The sequence below is a fragment of the Fomitopsis serialis genome (genome assembly GCF_022376445.1).
Source record: "Fomitopsis serialis strain Sig1Antser10 chromosome Unknown B0H18scaffold_159, whole genome shotgun sequence".
Classification (NCBI taxonomy): domain Eukaryota; kingdom Fungi; phylum Basidiomycota; class Agaricomycetes; order Polyporales; family Fomitopsidaceae; genus Fomitopsis; species Fomitopsis serialis.
In genome coordinates, this window is record NW_025955119.1 from 28,081 (window position 1) to 46,628 (window position 18,548).

An 18,548-nucleotide genomic window follows, 5' to 3' on the forward strand; every position below is an offset into this window, starting at 1 on the left:
GGCGGAAGCGTTCTTGTGGTCTTGGCTGGAGTCGTGCAGGTTCACGGGGTCGTGTGATGAGTCGATGGCGTGCGGTGCGCTCGGGAGTGGGAGAGTTCCTTGAGCGTAAGTTATTAACGGTGGGGAATATACATACGTGGAATTCCTGGCGTGGCCCTGGCAAGCGAGGTACGAGGAAGTGGGGCCACTCTTCGGAGAGGTCAGAAAAGTCAGGCTGGAGTCTAGACGTAACAAGCATCGACGTAGAGCATCATACCGGCATCAATTCATTGCTGAAGCGAGGAAGCAGGCGCTTCGTAAAAATGATATCACCATGTGTTGGCGGTGCTGCAAAGCGAGCGTGTGTGCGCGGCGACTGTTCGGACGAGGGCCGTCGAGGAGCGCTAGGGTGCAAGAGGACGTCGCCGGTGCTGTGCACGCCGCTGGATGGCAGCGGGTGTACGGTCGCAAACGGGTGCGGACGGGTCATACTTGCGCGAAAGACGGGAGGAGAGCCACAGGGCGGCGCCGCTCAGTGCCCACTGCGCGGAACGCCGACATGAGAACGCAAGTGCAGTGCGGGCGTATCTATCTGTCGTCCACCGTCATTGAAGCATATCGCCCGGGCGCCTCAGTCATAATTGGCACAATTCCCATCAGGATGGGCCTGAGTCGGATGGGTCGACCGAAAGCGAGTGGCTGATGATCATTGGGGCCGCCGAGGCGCGGCTGGGATCATGATGGCAGGAGAGGGATTGGACGGGGAGGCCAGCAGGAGTAGATGCCCGGTTACAGCCTCGCTCTGCAGGACAACGTACACGACGACTTACGTGACTGACGGGGCATTGATTGTTGGCGACGGCCAATTTGGCAGATGAGCAGCGGTCTGCAGCTGGGGAGTGCTCGTCCGTGCCCGATGGGTGTTCCTCGGTGGATTGATGGGTACGATACTGTGCGCGACCGCTGGAGGATGAAACGCACCGAGGTCGTCCGACGCGTCCTTCCACGAGAAGGAGCGGCGAGGGCAGGAGGACCCCTGAACGCGGCAGCCCTCCTCCCGACCGTTGCGGAGCGAGGGCATGCGGACGAAGATCCGTCGACTTCCGGGCCACGAGCGGCAGAGAGGCTCGCAGGAGCTGCAGCGACTCGCAGCCCAGCAGAATCCGCGCACGCGCCGATCGGCCAGGATCCTGGCGAAATGTGCCGCGCGCCGGGCCAGATCTGCGCGAAAAGGAGCCCGATGGGGCGCTCGGCACGCGGGACGGCACGCGTTTGGGTCCGCTGGATGACGGGGGTGGCTGACGGTGTTTGGGCGTGTTGACAGCGTGATATGGCCGTCGGTCGAACCAATATAAGCCGCCGGCGGGGGAGGCTGGCGCTCTGTCCTCCCTCCCATCCATCCGCTCACCAGCCGTGTCGTTCGCCGCTTCGTTTTCGCCCTAGCGAACTCGCTCGACATCGTTGGGGTTTTCCCTACTCGTCCGCCCTCCCATCTGCCCTTCCTCATGTCGTCCCCCACTGAGAAGGAGGCCGGCTCGACCGAGCCGGTCAAGGATACCAACCAACCTGAGATTCCTGCTGAGGAGCCGGAAAAGAGGAAGCGAGAGTACAAGGATTTTGGACATGAGCAGGAGAAGGCTACGCGTGAGTGCACTCTTTTGACGCGCCGTTCGTGTTGAAGTTTGAACTTACGCGTCCGCGTAGACGCCAAGGTGGATATGTCGCAAATCCAACTGCGCGCGGAGGATCTCTATGACAAGGAAAAGGTCGATCTCGAGACCATCGTCGTGGAGGATGTCTTCAGGCTCCTTCAGTGCGACGACAACGGCTTGACTGACGAGGAGGTCCTTCGTCGTCTCGAACTGTTCGGCCCGAACAGGCTTGAGTCGGAGGAGCAGAACGCCTTTCTCCAGGTACGTCCTCCTCCTTCATCTTATCGTTTTCAATCCTCACACAGTATTTAGTTCTTGTCGTTCATGTGGAACCCGCTATCGTGGGTCATGGAGGGTGCCGCGCTTGTCGCTATTGTTCTCTCGAACGGCGAGCACCAGCCGCCAGATTGGGAAGACTTCGTCGGTATCATCCTCCTTCTGCTCATCAACTCCGGTATTGGTTTTTACGAAGAGCGCAACGCCGGTAACGCCGTCAAGGCGCTCATGGACTCCCTCGCTCCCAAGGCCAAGGTCAAGCGCGCTGGCTCATGGAAGGAGATCGATTCTGCGGATCTCGTCCCTGGCGACATGATTTCGTTCAAGATCGGTGACATCGTTCCCGCCGACTGCCGTCTGACCGAGTCCATCAACGTGTCGATCGACCAGGCTGCGCTCACTGGCGAGTCATTGCCTCAGAGCAAGAAGGTTGGCGATCAGTGTTTCTCGTACGTTTCGAGTTTTGTTTTGTTTTCGATTTGATTGGACACTGACTATATGCGTGTAGTGGTTCGACTTGCAAGCAGGGAGAGGCTGAGGGTGTCGTCATCTCCACCGGCCCTAACACGTTCTTCGGTCGCGCCGCGTCGCTCGTCGGTCAGGACGACGACACCACCGGTCATTTGCAGAAGATTCTTGCGCAGATCGGCTCCTTCTGCCTGATCTCCATTGGTATCTTCGTCATCGCCGAGATCTTCTGCTTGTACGCCGGCTTCCGCTACAACTACCGTCGTGGCCTCAACGACATCCTGGTGCTCCTGATCGGCGGTATCCCCATCGCGATGCCCACTGTGTTGTCCGTCACCCTGGCTGTCGGCGCCCAGCAGCTCGCGAAGTACAAGGCTATTGTCACTCGTATCACTGCAATTGAGGAACTTGCCGCCGTCACCATCCTGTGCTCTGACAAGACTGGTACGCTCACGACGAACAAGCTCACCATCGACCGCGAGACTATCCGCACTTACGGCCCCTTCTCCGCTGAGGACGTCATTCTTCTCGCCGCGTACGCTTCGCGTACCGAGAACCAGGATGCTATCGACTCTTGCGTCGTCGGCGCTCTCACCGACACCACTCGCGCGCGCTCTGGTATCAAGCTGCTCGACTTCAAGCCCTTCAACCCTGTCGACAAGCGTACGGAGATCACGTACCGTGAGGAGTCGACTGGCCGCCTCAAGCGCGTCACCAAGGGTATGACCGGTATCATCATCGAGCTCTGCTCGCGTAACAAAACCGAGGAGCAGGAGAACAAGCTCGAGGCTGACGTCGAGGAGTTCGCCGCGCGTGGTCTGCGTGCGCTCGCTGTCGCTTACGAGGAGGTTGAGGGTGACGACTTCGAGGGTGAGGGTAACGGATTTGAGCTGATTGGTCTTCTCCCTATCTTCGACCCTCCTCGTACGGACACCAAGCAGACGATCGACGATGCCATGCTTCTCGGCGTCAAGGTCAAGATGGTCACCGGCGATCAGCTCGCCATCGCGAAGGAGACCGGTCGTCGTCTCGGTCTCGGTGACCACATGTACCCGGCTAAGGTGCTCAAGGACGGTCCCGAGGCCGGTGGCAAGCATGCGTCGCTTGACGCGATGATCCTCGACGCCGACGGTTTCGCTGGCGTCTTCCCCGAGCACAAGTACGAGATCGTCAAGCGTCTCCAAGGTCTTGGTCACTTGGTTGCCATGACTGGTGACGGTGCGAACGACGCCCCCGCCCTCTCCCGTGCTAACGTTGGTATCGCCGTCGAGGGCGCTACCGACGCTGCCCGTGGCGCTGCCGACATCGTCTTGACGGAGCCTGGTCTTTCCACCATCGTGCACGCCATCCGGGGATCGCGCGTCATCTTCCAGCGTATGCGCAACTACTCGATCTACGCCTGCGCCGTCACGATCCGTATCGTCGTCTGCTTCGCTATCCTGGCCTTCGCGTTCAAATTCGACTTCCCGCCGTTCATGGTCCTGATCATCGCCCTGCTCAACGACGGTACCATCATGACTCTGTCGGTCGACCGTGTTCTGCCCTCGAGCACACCTGACAGCTGGGACTTGGCCGAGATCTTCTCGTACGCCGTCGCTTACGGTATCTACCTCACTGCGTCCACGATCGCCCTCGTCGCTATTTGCATCAAGACAGAGTTCTTCTACAACAAATTCGGCGTCACGTTCGAGAATGGGCTCACGCAGGCGACGAACCACAACGACCGTGTCCTTCACTCGATTGTCTACCTCCAGGTCGCCATCATCTCGCAGGCCCTCATCTTCGTCACACGTTCGCACAGCTTCTTCTTCATGGAGAGGCCGTCTGTTGCACTGTTTGTGGCGTTCTGCATCGCGCAGCTCGTGTCGACGATCATCGCTGTGTACGCCGACTGGGGCTTCACTGACATCCACGGAATCTCCGGTGGTTGGGTCGGTATCGTTTGGGTTTGGGTACGTTTCTGATCATGTTAACATGGCCCTCACCATTCTCTAACCCATGCGTTTGCAGGACATCATCTGGTTCGTCCCTCTCGACTGGATCAAGTTCGCGATGAAGGCCACCATCATCAAGAAGCTTCGCAACCGCCACAACGCCGCAATGGCGGAGGCTTCCATCGCCCAGTCGTCCGGTGTCCCCATGACTCGCACCCAGTCTCGCGCGGCTTCCGTCCACGAGTCCCTCTACTCCAACCGTGTGTCGTTCATCCGCCGCGCCGCCCGCAAGGTCGGCTTCGGCACCAAGGTCTCGATGAAGCCGGAGGAGCTTCAACGCTTCAGCAGCATCCAGGCCCAGCGTGCGGGCGCGACCCTTGCGCGCAACCCCTCCCGCACCGCTGCATAGATGAGTACGTGGGCTGCCGACGTGTTGGTGGCTGGCCGTGGCTAAGGCTCAGGTGTCGTCCCTTCTATCCGTTGTAATTCGCGTATACCCCTGTATCACCGCCTCCCTCTCGACACCTGCGGTACTGGTCTGGCTGGTCGCTCGCGCGCCGGTGCGTCTCCGTGTACTCTTTTGTGTTTCTTACTTCGACGATTCATGTCTTACATGACCTTGATTCTATTCATGTTGTACACGCTCCACGACGTGCGGTTTTAGTCCGTAGTTCGCATCACACGACCGTATGTTATATACATAGCAAAAGTAATATCATGCATAGATTCCCGGGACTTCTTGTGGTGCGATTGTGTGCGATGGGGGGATAATGCGACTAGATGTCAGGTGCGCAATGACTCGGCGTCGTCGTTGAGCTGCGTCGGTCGTACTCCAGCTGCGAAGGTATCGCAGTGCAGCGAGCAAAAATTGAACAAAATTGCTTGTATCACTGACATCTACAGGCCAAGGCAACGACAACGGAGTTGTTACCACACGATAGAATACTGCAATTGTAGACAGCGATACGGACGAGACATTTGCATCGACTGCGAAATTCGGCGACCCAAGCAGCAGGCGACACATCTCGTCAATCGAATATTCTCGGTAGATCAAGTGTATCGACCTCCAGTTCGACTGGTGCGCTTCTGCGAATAGGGACCGTGAAACGGAGAGGCCGCTTTCCCGGACGCCCCAGCAAGCATGTCAAGCCCTCCTTGAGAACAAACTTCTCCTCGCCAGGTCGTATATCGGGCGTCCGCACACCGAAGCAGTTCTCGAGCGATCTCAGCTTCATCCCTGGCATTGAAAGCCACGGCGTGATTAGATCGGGCATCGACCATAGCTCGTATTTGAAGGGCGAGTTCGTTGCCTTTCCGGTCTTGGTGTGCACGAAGTCGAGACAGAATTCGTGCTGGTGGGCAACGCCGGGCCACAACCGGATCGAGTAGGCGCAGTCTGGGATGGGTCGAACGAAGACATTTGGCTCGCCGGGCCGAGGTTTGCGCTAGCTCATGGGATGCGTCAGTTGATGTCACGGGCAACGTTCACCAGTCAAGCTTCAAGACGTACCCCGGTCGCTAGAGATGACGGTTTATTAAGGAACTCCGCGCTGCCTGCATTAACCAGTGCAGTAGCTTCTTCGATAGAAGGCCAGGGTTGCCCGGGGTAGGTGGTAGCATTGGCTCGAATCGAATTATCCAACCAAGCGTATGCTTGCTCGTTCGACAGAGGGCCTTTATAGTTGCCTTCTGCTAATACAAAGAGGTCGTAGTCGTGCCTTGGCGTGATCCCAGGATATAGCTTCCCGACCATCTCAACAAGGCACTCGCGCAAGGTTTCCTCCTTCCCGGCCGACGCTACACCGGCAGAAGGCAGAGCCAGCGATGGTGCTGGTGCAATCTCCACGAGACGATCTGCTCCGTGATCTGCAGTACGAGAGGCTCGGATGTAAGTGTTACTGTCACGGTCGTTCGCATCCTTCAGTGATGTATACGGCTGGTAGCGCTGTGATGTCTGCACGTAGTGAGTTGGGCATCCGAACCTTCGCCATGGAGTGGGAGACATACTCTGGACGCCACGCGTCTGGATGCTGCCATCGCAAACAGTAGTACTGGTTGTGAAACAGTCGAAATTCTCAGACAGCTTCCGACGAGCCTGCGGATGGTGGTGAGCTGAACGGGAGGCGGCGGCGTTTGACCGACATCAACACGGAATGTGTCACATGTCTCAGCTTAACCGGCCCTCCCTGCTTCGCGTCCAAGTCTGGGCCGCCTGGACGGATCCTACTTATATATTTACAGCCCATATGGTGGTTTTGAGTCCACAGCCTGTTGACGAGTGGCTGAAAGGCTATCTGAGTTCACGTCGTGCTCGGCATAAGTAGTCGAGTACTTACTAGAACTTTGTCGCAACTCGCACAACGTGAGCAAGTGGGCTGGAAAGATGTCTAGTTGGCGTTGAGTTTCGTCACGACATCACCATTGGTACCATAGCCTCGTAAACTTCGTTGGCCAAGGGTTAGTATGTGCAACACTGTGTCGTCGAGCCTGCTCCGTAAGAATTCAATAAGCCAATTGCACTGGTCGTGTACACTCGGTGCGTTCAAAAATTAGCTGACTTTCCGCCCATTCCCGGCTTCTTCTCCGGTCTCGAGATACTCGCCTCGTTCCCTTTCGCACGTACTTGCATCGCCTACAGATGGTCGGTACAGCCCGCCACGCTGAGGTAAAGTGGATCACCGTCGGCTACAGTTCGCCCTCTCTGACACTTTCTTCCACACTCCAGACATCTGCAGGTTCATGATGCAATCTGAAAACACGTCAACAACGGTGCATTCGACAGGTCTGTACTTACTGAGAATCGTCAATATCATGGCAATTGTGTTCGCTCCCCCGGGGACGAATGCAATCCTGCCGCCAACGGGTCCGCTGAGACGTCATCGTAGATAGTTTCTTCCACATCATCCAGCGCATAGCGCTCCTCCGAGTCGGACAGGATATCATCCAGGGGAGCACCCAAATTTCCAGTGATGCGGTTATGCGCAGCAAATGCAACAGACGACATTCGCAAATCTCCAGCTGAGCTGTCGATTTGGCCGTTCGTTCCGGCGCTGAGGTAGACGCTATGTAGGTTGAGGAGGAAGCGAGACACCAGGATCGACGACAATCTGATGACCCCGCATTTGTCAGGCATGCCATCGTCCATATGGAGTGAGAGCTACGTACACTTGCGGAAAGTTAGCTACTCCACCGGAAACGACCTACGAATGCCCTGAGTCAGTGCCATTGAAGCAGAAAATATGAGTACGGCATGAGTTCTAGATATGAGCATCTGCGGAAATTAGCAAATTGTTAAGTTCGTGGAGCACATATTGGTAAGTACCGTTGCATCTAAAATCAGTAGCACACTGAGAGTCTGCTTATGAGTACGCGGGTACTTGGACACCATGCAGGTCGGATATGGCTCACATGAAGTAGATCGTTCCTACGTCTCTAAGTGAGTCACAAGTATCAATCAATGACGTGGCATTGCCTACCATCTCGTTGTATCGATGACACGTAGGACGGTCTACGCTCTTGTGCCCACGCCCTCAGGCTGTCTTTTGCCTGTCTTCGTATAGCAGCGCAAGAACGTTTCACCTCGATGGTCTTCACGCAAGTGAGCAGAAGGACGATTGCGTCTCCGAGAATGTCGAAACCAGTAGCGAAGGAGGTGACTATGTACAGTGACATCAATTCGGGCGCTCGTGGATAACTGATAGAGTTTGAGTGCCTTACTCCTGGGACACACATCGAATCAGTTGACAAGCTAAGATCGACTGCAGGACATACGTAGTTACTGTGTCCTCGGACATGTGTATGAAAACTACGCAGCCGAATAGAGGGGGAGGGGCCACGGCGGGATTCACCCTGGTATACCAGAACTGTAGCGCCAGCGTATATGAGTGATTATAGTAGGACGGCAATGCAACATCGACGCGTACCATATTCATGCCAAATGGTACCAATCCTATGAACAACAAGCCAGCCAATATCCTACAGTCCTTGCGCCAAACCGCGTACATGCGCAACGAAGTGAAGACTACCTGAGAAATCAGTATTCATTGAATCACGAACAGAGCATTGGACACCTGTTATGACCAGACGTATCAACGTGAATAATGCCTGACTAGTGTGAATCACCCCTGAGCAGCTAGGCAAGATGCCTCAGCATCACAACATGAGTACTGTGGCAAAAGGGATTGTCACATCTATCACAACGCTGTCAGCGAATTGAAACAAGTGGCTCGTAGAGGGCCTACAACTTTGTGATTGGTAGCTGGGTTATTCACCAACGGGAGCGTCGCAATCATCGCGAGGATTTGGTATACGAGACACAAGTACCGGTTCAAGAGGAAAAGTACTGTGGCTCCTGAGAACCGACAACGCCAAATAAGCCGGACTTCGCGTGAGAATGTGAGAACGTAATCGTAGAAAAGGACTGCTGTGTCACCGTAAAGCTTCAGCTGGTGCTTATCGTCATTGAAGCTGATAGTACTCACTGGTGGCGGCAATGATACAGTAATCAGCAAAAACCCTTCCGGATATGAATTTTCGATCAACCGCGTCACTTCAGACACCCACATTTCCTGATACAAGGCTGTGGTCGAGTTGCGCGACATGGTACAATGCCGGAACCTGATGTTACTTCGAGTGGATGGATGTGGTGCAGGGAACGTCTGGATCCGAAGGTAAGTGCTTTAACTTCGCCTTGTTGCGGCGACGTATCTTATACCTCAGATAACCTGTCACTGTAATGCATGCTATGACCCCGACGACATCGCATGATGACCGAATCAGGTTCTTTAGGCCAAGTTGAGCTGCCAACGGAACTGTCGAAAGGCATAGACCTTCTCGGCCGCACGGACGCGGTGCGCGCATGTTCCCGCCCTGTCAAGTGTAGCTAGCTCAGCACAGTAAACGAGCATAGCATTACAAACATACAGTTACGCGCTTGATACGTTCATTCATGATGCCGGCCAACTGCTTCGTCGCCATCCCATGGGAAGCACATGTAACCGGTTAGTATTCGAAGCTGAACCCGGGTCAATAGTCAGGAGAAGGGACGGCATTCCCATCGCAGAGTCTGACGATGGAGGCGGCTTGTTGGCCACCAAGGGAACTAAACCCCCTCCTTGCAGTCGACCAGACTCACCGCGAACTTAGCTCCTGGTTGTATGATGGCGCATGATACGTAGTCGTGGGCACATTGAACTGAGCTGAAAAGACCCGTCAGCGTATCCAAATCACGTCTATCTGAAAGGGGAGACATGCGTACCCATGATGTATCTCCTCGGGACCATCACATCACGACATTGTCAACGAGTGCCGACTGTGACTGATAGGTTCTCACTAAGCGTCCATTGGTGCTTGCCAGCCACGGAACAGTACCCCGCTGGAGCTCAGAGGACCAACGCAAGCTTGTTTCCCTGATACCTCCATTAGCCATGCCGGGACTTCGTCAGAATGATGGTTTCATGAGTTGATGCTGCGATCGTGATAGAGATGGGCTGTGCTTTCGATAGGTTATTCACATACTTGTTGAACAGTCGCAGACTTTTCTGCGACGCTGAAATCAGAAATGGTCGTGATCGCCTGAGGGCGAACATATCCCTGCCAGGAGCGGAGTTCTTTATACATACGCACCTCTCCCGCAGTCCCGCAAGTCCCGAAGCAGACAGCACCTCCGGACCAGATGTTTGAACAGAGAGCTTCTCAGGGGTACAACAAACATCTGCGAATCAATAAGTAACCTGGGCTCACTTTCGGTGCACTGTTGAGACGCTGGAACCCAACAGAGGTCAACGCGGACGATAGCATACGAAGAAACGTGATGTACTTCACCAGCGCCAACTACACTGCCCTCCTCATTGCCAGCAGTTTCTTCTCCATCCTCGATATCCTCGCCTCGTTCCCCTTCACGCGCGCGTCCATCTCCTGCTCGACGCCCCGCACGCCCTGCATCGCCGCATGGAGCTTCTCCCTCGCCTGGCGCATCTCTCCCTCGGGCACCGTCCCCGTCCCCGTCCCCGAGCCGAGCGTGCGCCGAACGCGGTCGACGTGCGTCTGGAGGTCAGCCACCTTCGCTGCGAGGTCGTCCGCGGGATCCGGCCTGACCGAAACTGCGCGAGGCGGTCAGGTCGGTGCGCCGGGTGGGTGCATAGGAAGGGTGGCGCTCACCGCGGTCTTTTGTCGTTGGCGCGGTCCATGGCGGTTCGACCAGGTCGAGCACGAGGAAGCGCAGGTGTTTCGGACGTGGCGCTTGGTCTGTATCTGGGTCATCGCGGCGCGGGTGACTGTATGCGGGGGCCTTCCCCTTATCCTTCGCTCCCCAATCCCTAGCGCGAGCGCTTTGCGACATCGTCAGAGGGCGGCTCGCTAGGCAGTTAGGGAGGAAGGACTAGGGAACCTAGTATGCGGTCAATTCCCAGAAATCGGTGAATTTATAGGTATAGGTGTCGTGGTCTGGCTGTAGACGGTGGTATGGAAAAAAAGGATACGGACTGGTGGATCGTATGGAGAAAGCGACGATCGAGCCGCTGGTAGGGTCAAGCAGACATCAACAATCCGCATTCAGGCGCAGGTGGAGATCGGGGTGCTGATGATAATTACGTGTGCGTCGCGCTCGAACGGAGAGTAACCCCGATACCTTGGTGGGTCCTGCGCGAGGCGTTTCGACTACGCAGTGTCGTTACGAAACAGGACCTTCTCACTCGGATCCGAGACCTACGAACGCCAATGGGTGGTCAGCAAACGATGACGCGACGGCAATGAAGACTAGTAAGATGCTCTATTATGTATCCTCCAGCAAAGCAGCGAAATCGTGGCTTACCATGATGCAAACGTCACATAATCATGTCAGTCAGTTCAAGTTCATTCGGGGTGCTTCAACAACTCATCCGGGAGACATCAGCTTGCATACTGACATAGAGTTTGATACGTCTCTCCTGGTGTCCTTCGCAAGGAGTTTCGAGTCTCATTCGTGGTCCGGTAAGCGCGCCGATGCGGCTCATGACTCGCTTGCGAACGCACAATTCTGTGCGGGCCTCTGTGTAACGGCTATGGACAGAGCGAGAGCGTTTCTGCATCGCACAAACACAGCGTGGTACGCGGAAAGAGAGGTTGTAGAAGTCTAGGAGTCTCGTAACACGACCATGCACGTGTCGTAGAAGATGTCAAGATGAGCCTCAGCCTGGGCGGACCAGGACGGTGGCTACCAGAAGAGGAAGCGTGAGGAGGTGTGACGTAAGCGGAAGACATGGTGTGTGCGGGTGAAGAGTTCCGCCGCATCCGCCACATGGATGAGACTTGAGGATGTCGTCCCGACTCTCTCGGACTCGCTCGCTGAACTGTACAGGTTCGAGGCCACCGCCCTGGGAGCCTATCTCTTACATCTATGTCTCTCGTGGAACGCCGGACTCGGAAGGATAGCCTGTTGCCTGTTTTCTATCCGGAGCACGCCAGACTTGCCTCAAAGTAGACCCTCAGTGCTGTGATTTTTCTTTGCTGAGTAACGACGGCCCTACGTTGCTGACTTATCCAGAACCTTCGGCTCTATTGGAGCATCGATTCTGCCAATCGACCTACATGAGTAACCAAGCGGCACTCTTGCTTCCCGGCTCCGGCTCATCCAACATATCCTTGGCTCAACAAATCTGCAACGCTCCCTATAAAAGCTGGGCTATCCAGGCGATGTCTTCCCCACACATCCCATCCTCCTTCTCGCCATGGCCCACAACAACAACTACATAAACGCCCCTGCGCCCAACGTCCCCTACTTTGCTCCCGCCCAGTATCCTCCGGCGGGCACTGCGCTCGACCCGCAGCCCGATGGCAAGCCCATCCCGGCGCTCTTCAAGCCTCTCAAGATCCGCGGCGTTGAGTTCCAGAACCGCATCTTCCTCTCCCCGCTCTGCCAGTACTCGTCAGAGAACGGCAAGGTGACGCCATGGCAGTTCGCCCACCGTGAGTGTCCCTTATCGCGCACCGTAGGCCCAGAAGCGCCGTCCTGACCACTCCCCTTCCCTTCCCAGTCGGCGGCATCTTCACACGCGGGCCCGGCCTCACCATCGTCGAGGCGACCGCGGTCGTGCCCGAGGGCCGCATCACGCCCCAGGACGCGGGCATCTGGACCGACGAGCAGGCGGAGGCCTGGCGGGAGGTCGTCCAGTTCGCGCACGCGCAGAACCAGAAGATCGGCATCCAGCTCGCGCACGCGGGCCGCAAGGCGTCCACCGTCGCGCCCTGGATCCACAGCGGCCTCTCCGCGCCCGTCAGCGACGGCGGCTGGCCGGACGACGTCTGGGGCCCGTCCGCGATCCCGTTCAGCGACCAGTTCCCGGAGCCGAAGGAGCTCACGCGCGCGGGCATCAAGCGCGTCGTGGACGCGTTTGTGGAGGCGGCGAAGAGGAGCTTGAGGGCGGGCTTCGACGTGATCGAGATCCACTCGGCGCACGGGTACCTGCTCAGTGAGTTCCTGGCCCCGGTCGCGAACCACCGCACAGACGAGTACGGAGGGAGCTTTGAGAACCGCATCCGGCTGCTCCTGGAGATCGTCGACGCCGTCCGCGCGGTGATCCCGCCAACGACGCCTCTCTTCGTTCGGTACGTCTCCCCGCTTCGTCCTGGATTTGATCCGTCACTCACATGCATCACAGCGTCTCCGCCACCGACTGGCTCGACGACTCGCACCCGAACGAGCGCTGGAGCCACGAAGACACCGTCCGGCTCGCGGGGATCCTCCCCGCGCACGGCGTCGACCTGCTCGATGTCTCCTCCGGGGGCATCCACCCCGCGCAGAAGTTCCAGCTCGCGCCGGAGCTGCAGCACAAGCTCCTGCAGGTGCCGTTCTCCGCGGCGGTGAAGAAGGCGCACGGGGACAGGCTCCTCGTCGGCGCGGTGGGCACGATCAACACGGGCGCGCTCGCGCAGGGCGTGCTCGATGAGGGCGCGGCGGACGTCATCTTCGTCGGGCGCCAGTTCCAGAAGAACCCCGGCACGGTGTGGGCGTTCGCGGACGACCTCGGCGTGACGGTCACGCAGTCGCACCAGATCGAGTGGGGTTTCGCGGGCAGGGGAGGCGTCGCGAGGCAGGCGAAGAGTGAGTGAGCGAGGGGCGTGTTAGTGGTTTGGGATTAGACTGAGACTTTGCAGGTCATTTGTAGCCGTATGTAGATCTCCTCGTAATGGCAAGTTTTACTTGTTTCCTGTAAGCCAGGATGGAGGCATTCCAGTCTTGAGCGTGAGGTCTCGGGTATGTCACGTACGATGCGTATCCCTTCTGTTGGGAGGAACTGTTCACTGTTAGTTCGATGATCGAATGTTCACAGGAGCTGCAATCATGCAGCGATGGGCGGTGCCGCCGGTGAGCAACCTCCGAGTTCGCGCAGAAGTCCCGCAGATGAATTCGTGGTCTCATCGGTCGAGAAACTCGTAAGAAGTTAGCTCCCTCAACTCATCCCCACGCGCGAGTACGCGAAATTTGCGACCATGGCTGCGCCTCCCAAGGAGGCCGCTCCGGCGCTGTCGATGTGCGTCCATCGTGAAGCCAACGAACTCGCCTATGTGACGCTGTTCTGCACGCGTGGGTACGACGGCCCATTCACCATTCTTTCCCTCCTCCAACTCCGCATAATATGCATCCTCCTCCGCATATGCATTTGTCCAGAAAGGGACATCGCATACCGTACGGTCAAATATGTGCGTTTCCCATGTCTATTTCCAGTACTGTATACGAGACATCAGAACGTCTTCAGGTGTGTGGCGTTTAATCCGGATAGCTGTCACTCTGGACGTTATCGCCGTGCTCTGACGTGGGCACATCGACGGCGAAACTAGGGGCCTGGTCCGTAACGAAATACACAGCGAGCTGGCAGTTGTCGCGTCCATGTGAGTAGGAGCTATTCAGATCGTGGCCAGAGCTCACAGTTACTCTCAGAACAGCGGATTAAAGACATACCAGATGTTAGAGCGCGTCCGGATGCGGCAGCAACAGCCAGGATAATCGTAAAGTCGCACTGTACCATGATCAATGACAGTCGTGCTCGGGCCGTTGCATCAGTACGTAAATGCACAGTTCTGTTGCCTTGCGGTATTGACAGCCCACATAAATTGGAACTCTCCATGACACCTCTGACTCGACATGATCAGCGTCTGTCCCCCGCAGGCTGCCAGAGCAGCGCCAGTGCCGCGGTATAACTGCAGACTCGTTCACGAAGGAGGTCCACATCCCCGAGCGACCCTTCAAACCCCAGAGCCAAGATGCAACTGCTCCGCCTCGTTGCCAGCCTCCTCGTCATCGCCGCATTCACCGCGACGGCGGCGAATGCAAACCCTGTGCCTGGTGAGTTCTGCACACGTACCGCTCATCCTCCGAGTCCGTGCTCACATTTCGATAATGTAGACCCCGAAGACGGCGAGTGTGATCGTTTGCCAATACTGACGGGGAGACTAATCGTTACGAATCGGCCGACAGAGGAATGCTGTTGCCTGCCAACTGGCTGTGGGATACCGTGACCTTCACCGACATGGGGGATGTTCTAGTGACTCGTCGTCGTCGTTGTAATGCAATCAACGCTGTGAGATCTATGTGCGCCTCGTCAGTAAGAGGTGGTAGAGGGCGGTAGATCCTTACAGTCGATCGGACAAAACATCTGTCGCACGCCGTGACTCCGCATGCTGTCTCAGTACTTAGGGTCAACGCACCTGGCAAATAGCACTCCTGGTGAAACAGCACTTGTCCGCAGCCGCTATCCAGTTGCTCACAGGGTACCAGGGACTTATGTTCCCCTCGCGCGGCTTGTATGGTAGCCACTGTTGAGATCTTGAGATCTGAGACTTCGTATCGCACCGCCATATCCGCTGTAGGCGGAACGTCATCGAAACGGCGGGACTGTTATGGAGCACAGCGCTCGAGGCACGTAAGGCAATTGTACCTGTCCAGGCTTCCGGGTCTCAGAAAATCGACAGGCATCTATCGAGTCCGCCGATGACAGACATAATTGACCTAGTTGTGACAAAGGGTAGTTCGTGGACGTGTCCCATCTACGGATTCCAATTTGCAGCCTCACAACGCCGCGCCATATCTAGCAGTGCTACTATAACTGAGCGCTTCGTGAGTCATTCCTGTCGGTCGGAGCAAAGGAGGAGTCTCGAGAACCATGAAGCGCAAACGGCTAGCAGTGAAAAGGTGAGACTCATCTGCATAATGAATAACGCAAAGCAACTCGCTTACCTCTGGTACTCTATCTGTACGTGTCCAGGGGGCGACGCGCTTGACAATACCGCGGTCATCCCACGGCTGGAGCAACCTCCGAAACGAGGCCTCGAACGTCCGACAGACATCCTCGACCCGAGCCAAGTATCTACACCGCAAACCCCGCATGACCATCGTCACGTTGACACCCTTCAGCGCGTTGAAGTGAGGCTGGCTCATGGTCTCGTGCAGGGCCGCTAATTCGATGCCTCGTCTGACAGATCCAAAGAGCGGGCCCCAGGCAACCCAAATCTTGATCTCGAGGTACTCGAGCTGGTGGCTTCGGACAGTGGAGAGGACGTCGTGTAACCGCTTGGCTATTTGAGGCATGTTACGCTCCTGATCTTCTACAAAGAGGTTAACATCTTCGATTCGGATGTTCAAGGATCGCAAGGCGGTATTCTGCACTAGATCGCAATGGGTGTCTGCATGGTGCATGCGCGTGCGGCGAAGTCGAATGAGCAAGGAAGAGGGAGTCTTAACAGTGAGACTGTAATCGAGGTAAGGAAGCGGTGGCGGACCGCCAGATTTACGGTCCCAAATTTGCGTCCCCTCGGCCGGCAACGGGCGCGCGCTGTTCCGCGGGCAGGACCCGGTGGCTTGGGCGCTTACTTTGCGGGACCAGATTAGATCGCTCGATAACATCCCAATCAGGCAGGTCTCGGCACACCCTCTCGAATAGGGGTTTGGAGCTCTACCGGGACTGTACATCGCCCCCCTAAGGGACCGCAAAGCTTACGTAATGGGACTGTGAATCTTTCGGAGGAAGACCCTGCCGTTTTGAGGAGTGCGATGACGCTTTGCCGCGGGCACGCTGCATTCCAGATTGCCAGATCCTCGAGAGAGGTGCAGAGGCCTGACTGGGTTATCCAATCGATGAAATCGGGTTGTAGGGGCTTATTGATACGAAGATCGACATGAAGATAGCGCAGGCGTATGCCAGATGGTGAGCGAAAGACAGGGCCGGCAGTGTGAAGTGGAGTGATTGGAATTTTGTGCAATGTGAGTGATGTAAGCAGGGGAAAGGAATGTATGATCCGCTGAAGCTGTGGGAGGCTCAGCTCACACTCAGACAGTTCCAGTGACTCGACGGACGAGAATCGCGATAGGGCAGGGAAACATGACATGTGCACGTAACCACACAGTCTTAAGACTGTAAGAAGCTGCACTCTGGGCATTGCACAGCCAAGGGCAAGGGGGAGTGCATGAATAAAGCGATGATGGTTGAGGACAAAGGGGTACCCATCCGCGACATGCAGCCCGCGCGTGGTTGCGAGCCACTACTGGACACGCGGAAAAGCCCAGCACTTCTTGAACAATTTGTCAAAGCGTTTGCGTGTCGGGATAAAGATGTAGTAGTAGAGGTTGTGCATGGCTCGAGGGTACCATGCTGCGCAGATTCGCGCCGCCACTGCAAGCAACTTCTGGGTGTCCATTTCATCGATGATGTTCTCGAAGACCTCGAGCGGGAAGCGAGCAGCTTCGGTGGTCAATAGAAAGCTGCTCTGCACAGGCCTTCTCGAGTCGTCGTCGCTCCCGGGTCGTATGTCGGCACCCGATTTGTCGTCGTAAGTCTCCCCATCTGCACCCCGTTGCGCGACTTGTACGGGTGGCATGTCATCAACGGGAGGAGACAAACGCTGTGTAAATGCATCAGTCGAGCTTGTGCAACATACATAATTCGGAAGGTACCAACACTAGGCTGGTGCTCGCGCACATTGCCATCCCGGAGGACGATCACGTCCGATCGTGGGCGATGGGCCAGCATGAGTGAGAGCGCAAGTAACTGGGGAGCCTCGAGCACACACCAAGGCCGTGTATAAGGCTAGGAGGGCAGCACTGTGTCCGAGATCTCTTTGATAAACCGCACGCTGAGTGCCGGGCTACGCCGTCTGCTGATCAGGCATGCACAACTGTGGCTGTGAGTGTCTGTGCCTATGATAGGGTGGTCATATCGCAATCACTGACCGCAGGGATACTGGTATTACAGAATTATCTATGTCTTCAGTGGCTTCTCACGTCGCGGCCTCTCAGAGCTTCGCAGAAGGCTTCCCTGTGGCCTTCCGCGCAGCATGCCCCGTGTCTCTGCAAACGTCGTGACTGAGAACACGGAGAATGTCCTGGAAGGTGCCAGGCGGCACTCACTGCGGTACATGACCATCACGAATCGGAGTGTGGCCTTGGTCGAGAGCCTTTGTGAACTCTTCGCCAATATTCAGATGCGCCTGAACGAGGTGGGGCGGGGTGACCGCAAGGCACTGGTTCCACCGGATCAGCAGCCCGCCAAGCCCAGGGCGCGCTGCACACTCACTTCGGCGTCTTGAAGGTTTCGAGCATCTCATTGGGCTCGTCCCCGACGTTCTCAATGTAGTGCCCGGCTGATCATGACGTCGCCCGCGACGAAGTTGTACGTGCGCGTCGCCTGCGCGGTGAACACCGTCAACCTTCCCGCTCAGGAACATCGACCACAGTATGCGGCATCCCGTCAGCAGTCCAAGCAGTTGAGAATAAATCACAACACACCTCATCCGCATACGGGTGCCAGTGCCAGTGCATCTCGCGCAGCGCCCCGAGTTGATGACGACGTACGCCGCGCTGATGGTCGTCACCGGGAAGTTCGTGTTGTCCGCGATGCGCACCTCGCCGCCGGAGACCTTGATCCACTCTTGCGCGAGTATCTGCAATGTGCGTGAGCCTGCGGCGAGTGGGATTCGCGCAGGGCTGCATCTCTTCCGCAGTGCGCTTCTTGGAGAGGATCGAGCGGAAGATGAACTTCTCGCGCGCGCGGGGAGGTGCTCGAGCGTGGACTCGGGCACTTTGAAATTGTTGCGGAGGATATCGCGCGGCGTGTGCGCCAACCAGTCTGTGGGTGGGAGGCTTTCTGGGAGGCTTTCTACCCGGAGGATTCACCGTCATCGAGGATCTGCGGAATCAGGAGGTCAGTACAACGGTGCTCGGAGGCGAACGAGGCCACTGCCGTCACGATTATGGACACATCCCAGTCAA

The 18,548-nt window shown here is 56.7% G+C and overlaps 1 protein-coding gene across 1 annotated transcript; it reads right to left on the bottom strand.

The window, feature by feature from the left end:
• Positions 1-6,794: 6,794 nt before the first annotated feature.
• B0H18DRAFT_1045453 (uncharacterized protein) lies at positions 6,795-8,969 on the bottom strand. Its single transcript, XM_048030755.1, has 9 exons — positions 8,873-8,969; positions 8,507-8,729; positions 8,380-8,441; positions 8,233-8,330; positions 8,055-8,172; positions 7,786-7,965; positions 7,738-7,739; positions 7,104-7,466; positions 6,795-7,058 (listed from the first exon to the last, which is right to left on the bottom strand). Exons 2-8 carry the CDS (start codon positions 8,599-8,601, stop codon positions 7,119-7,121), a joined length of 903 nt encoding a protein of 300 aa, XP_047886561.1. The 5' UTR covers positions 8,602-8,729; positions 8,873-8,969; the 3' UTR covers positions 6,795-7,058; positions 7,104-7,118.
• Between the last annotated feature and the right edge of the window lie 9,579 nt (positions 8,970-18,548).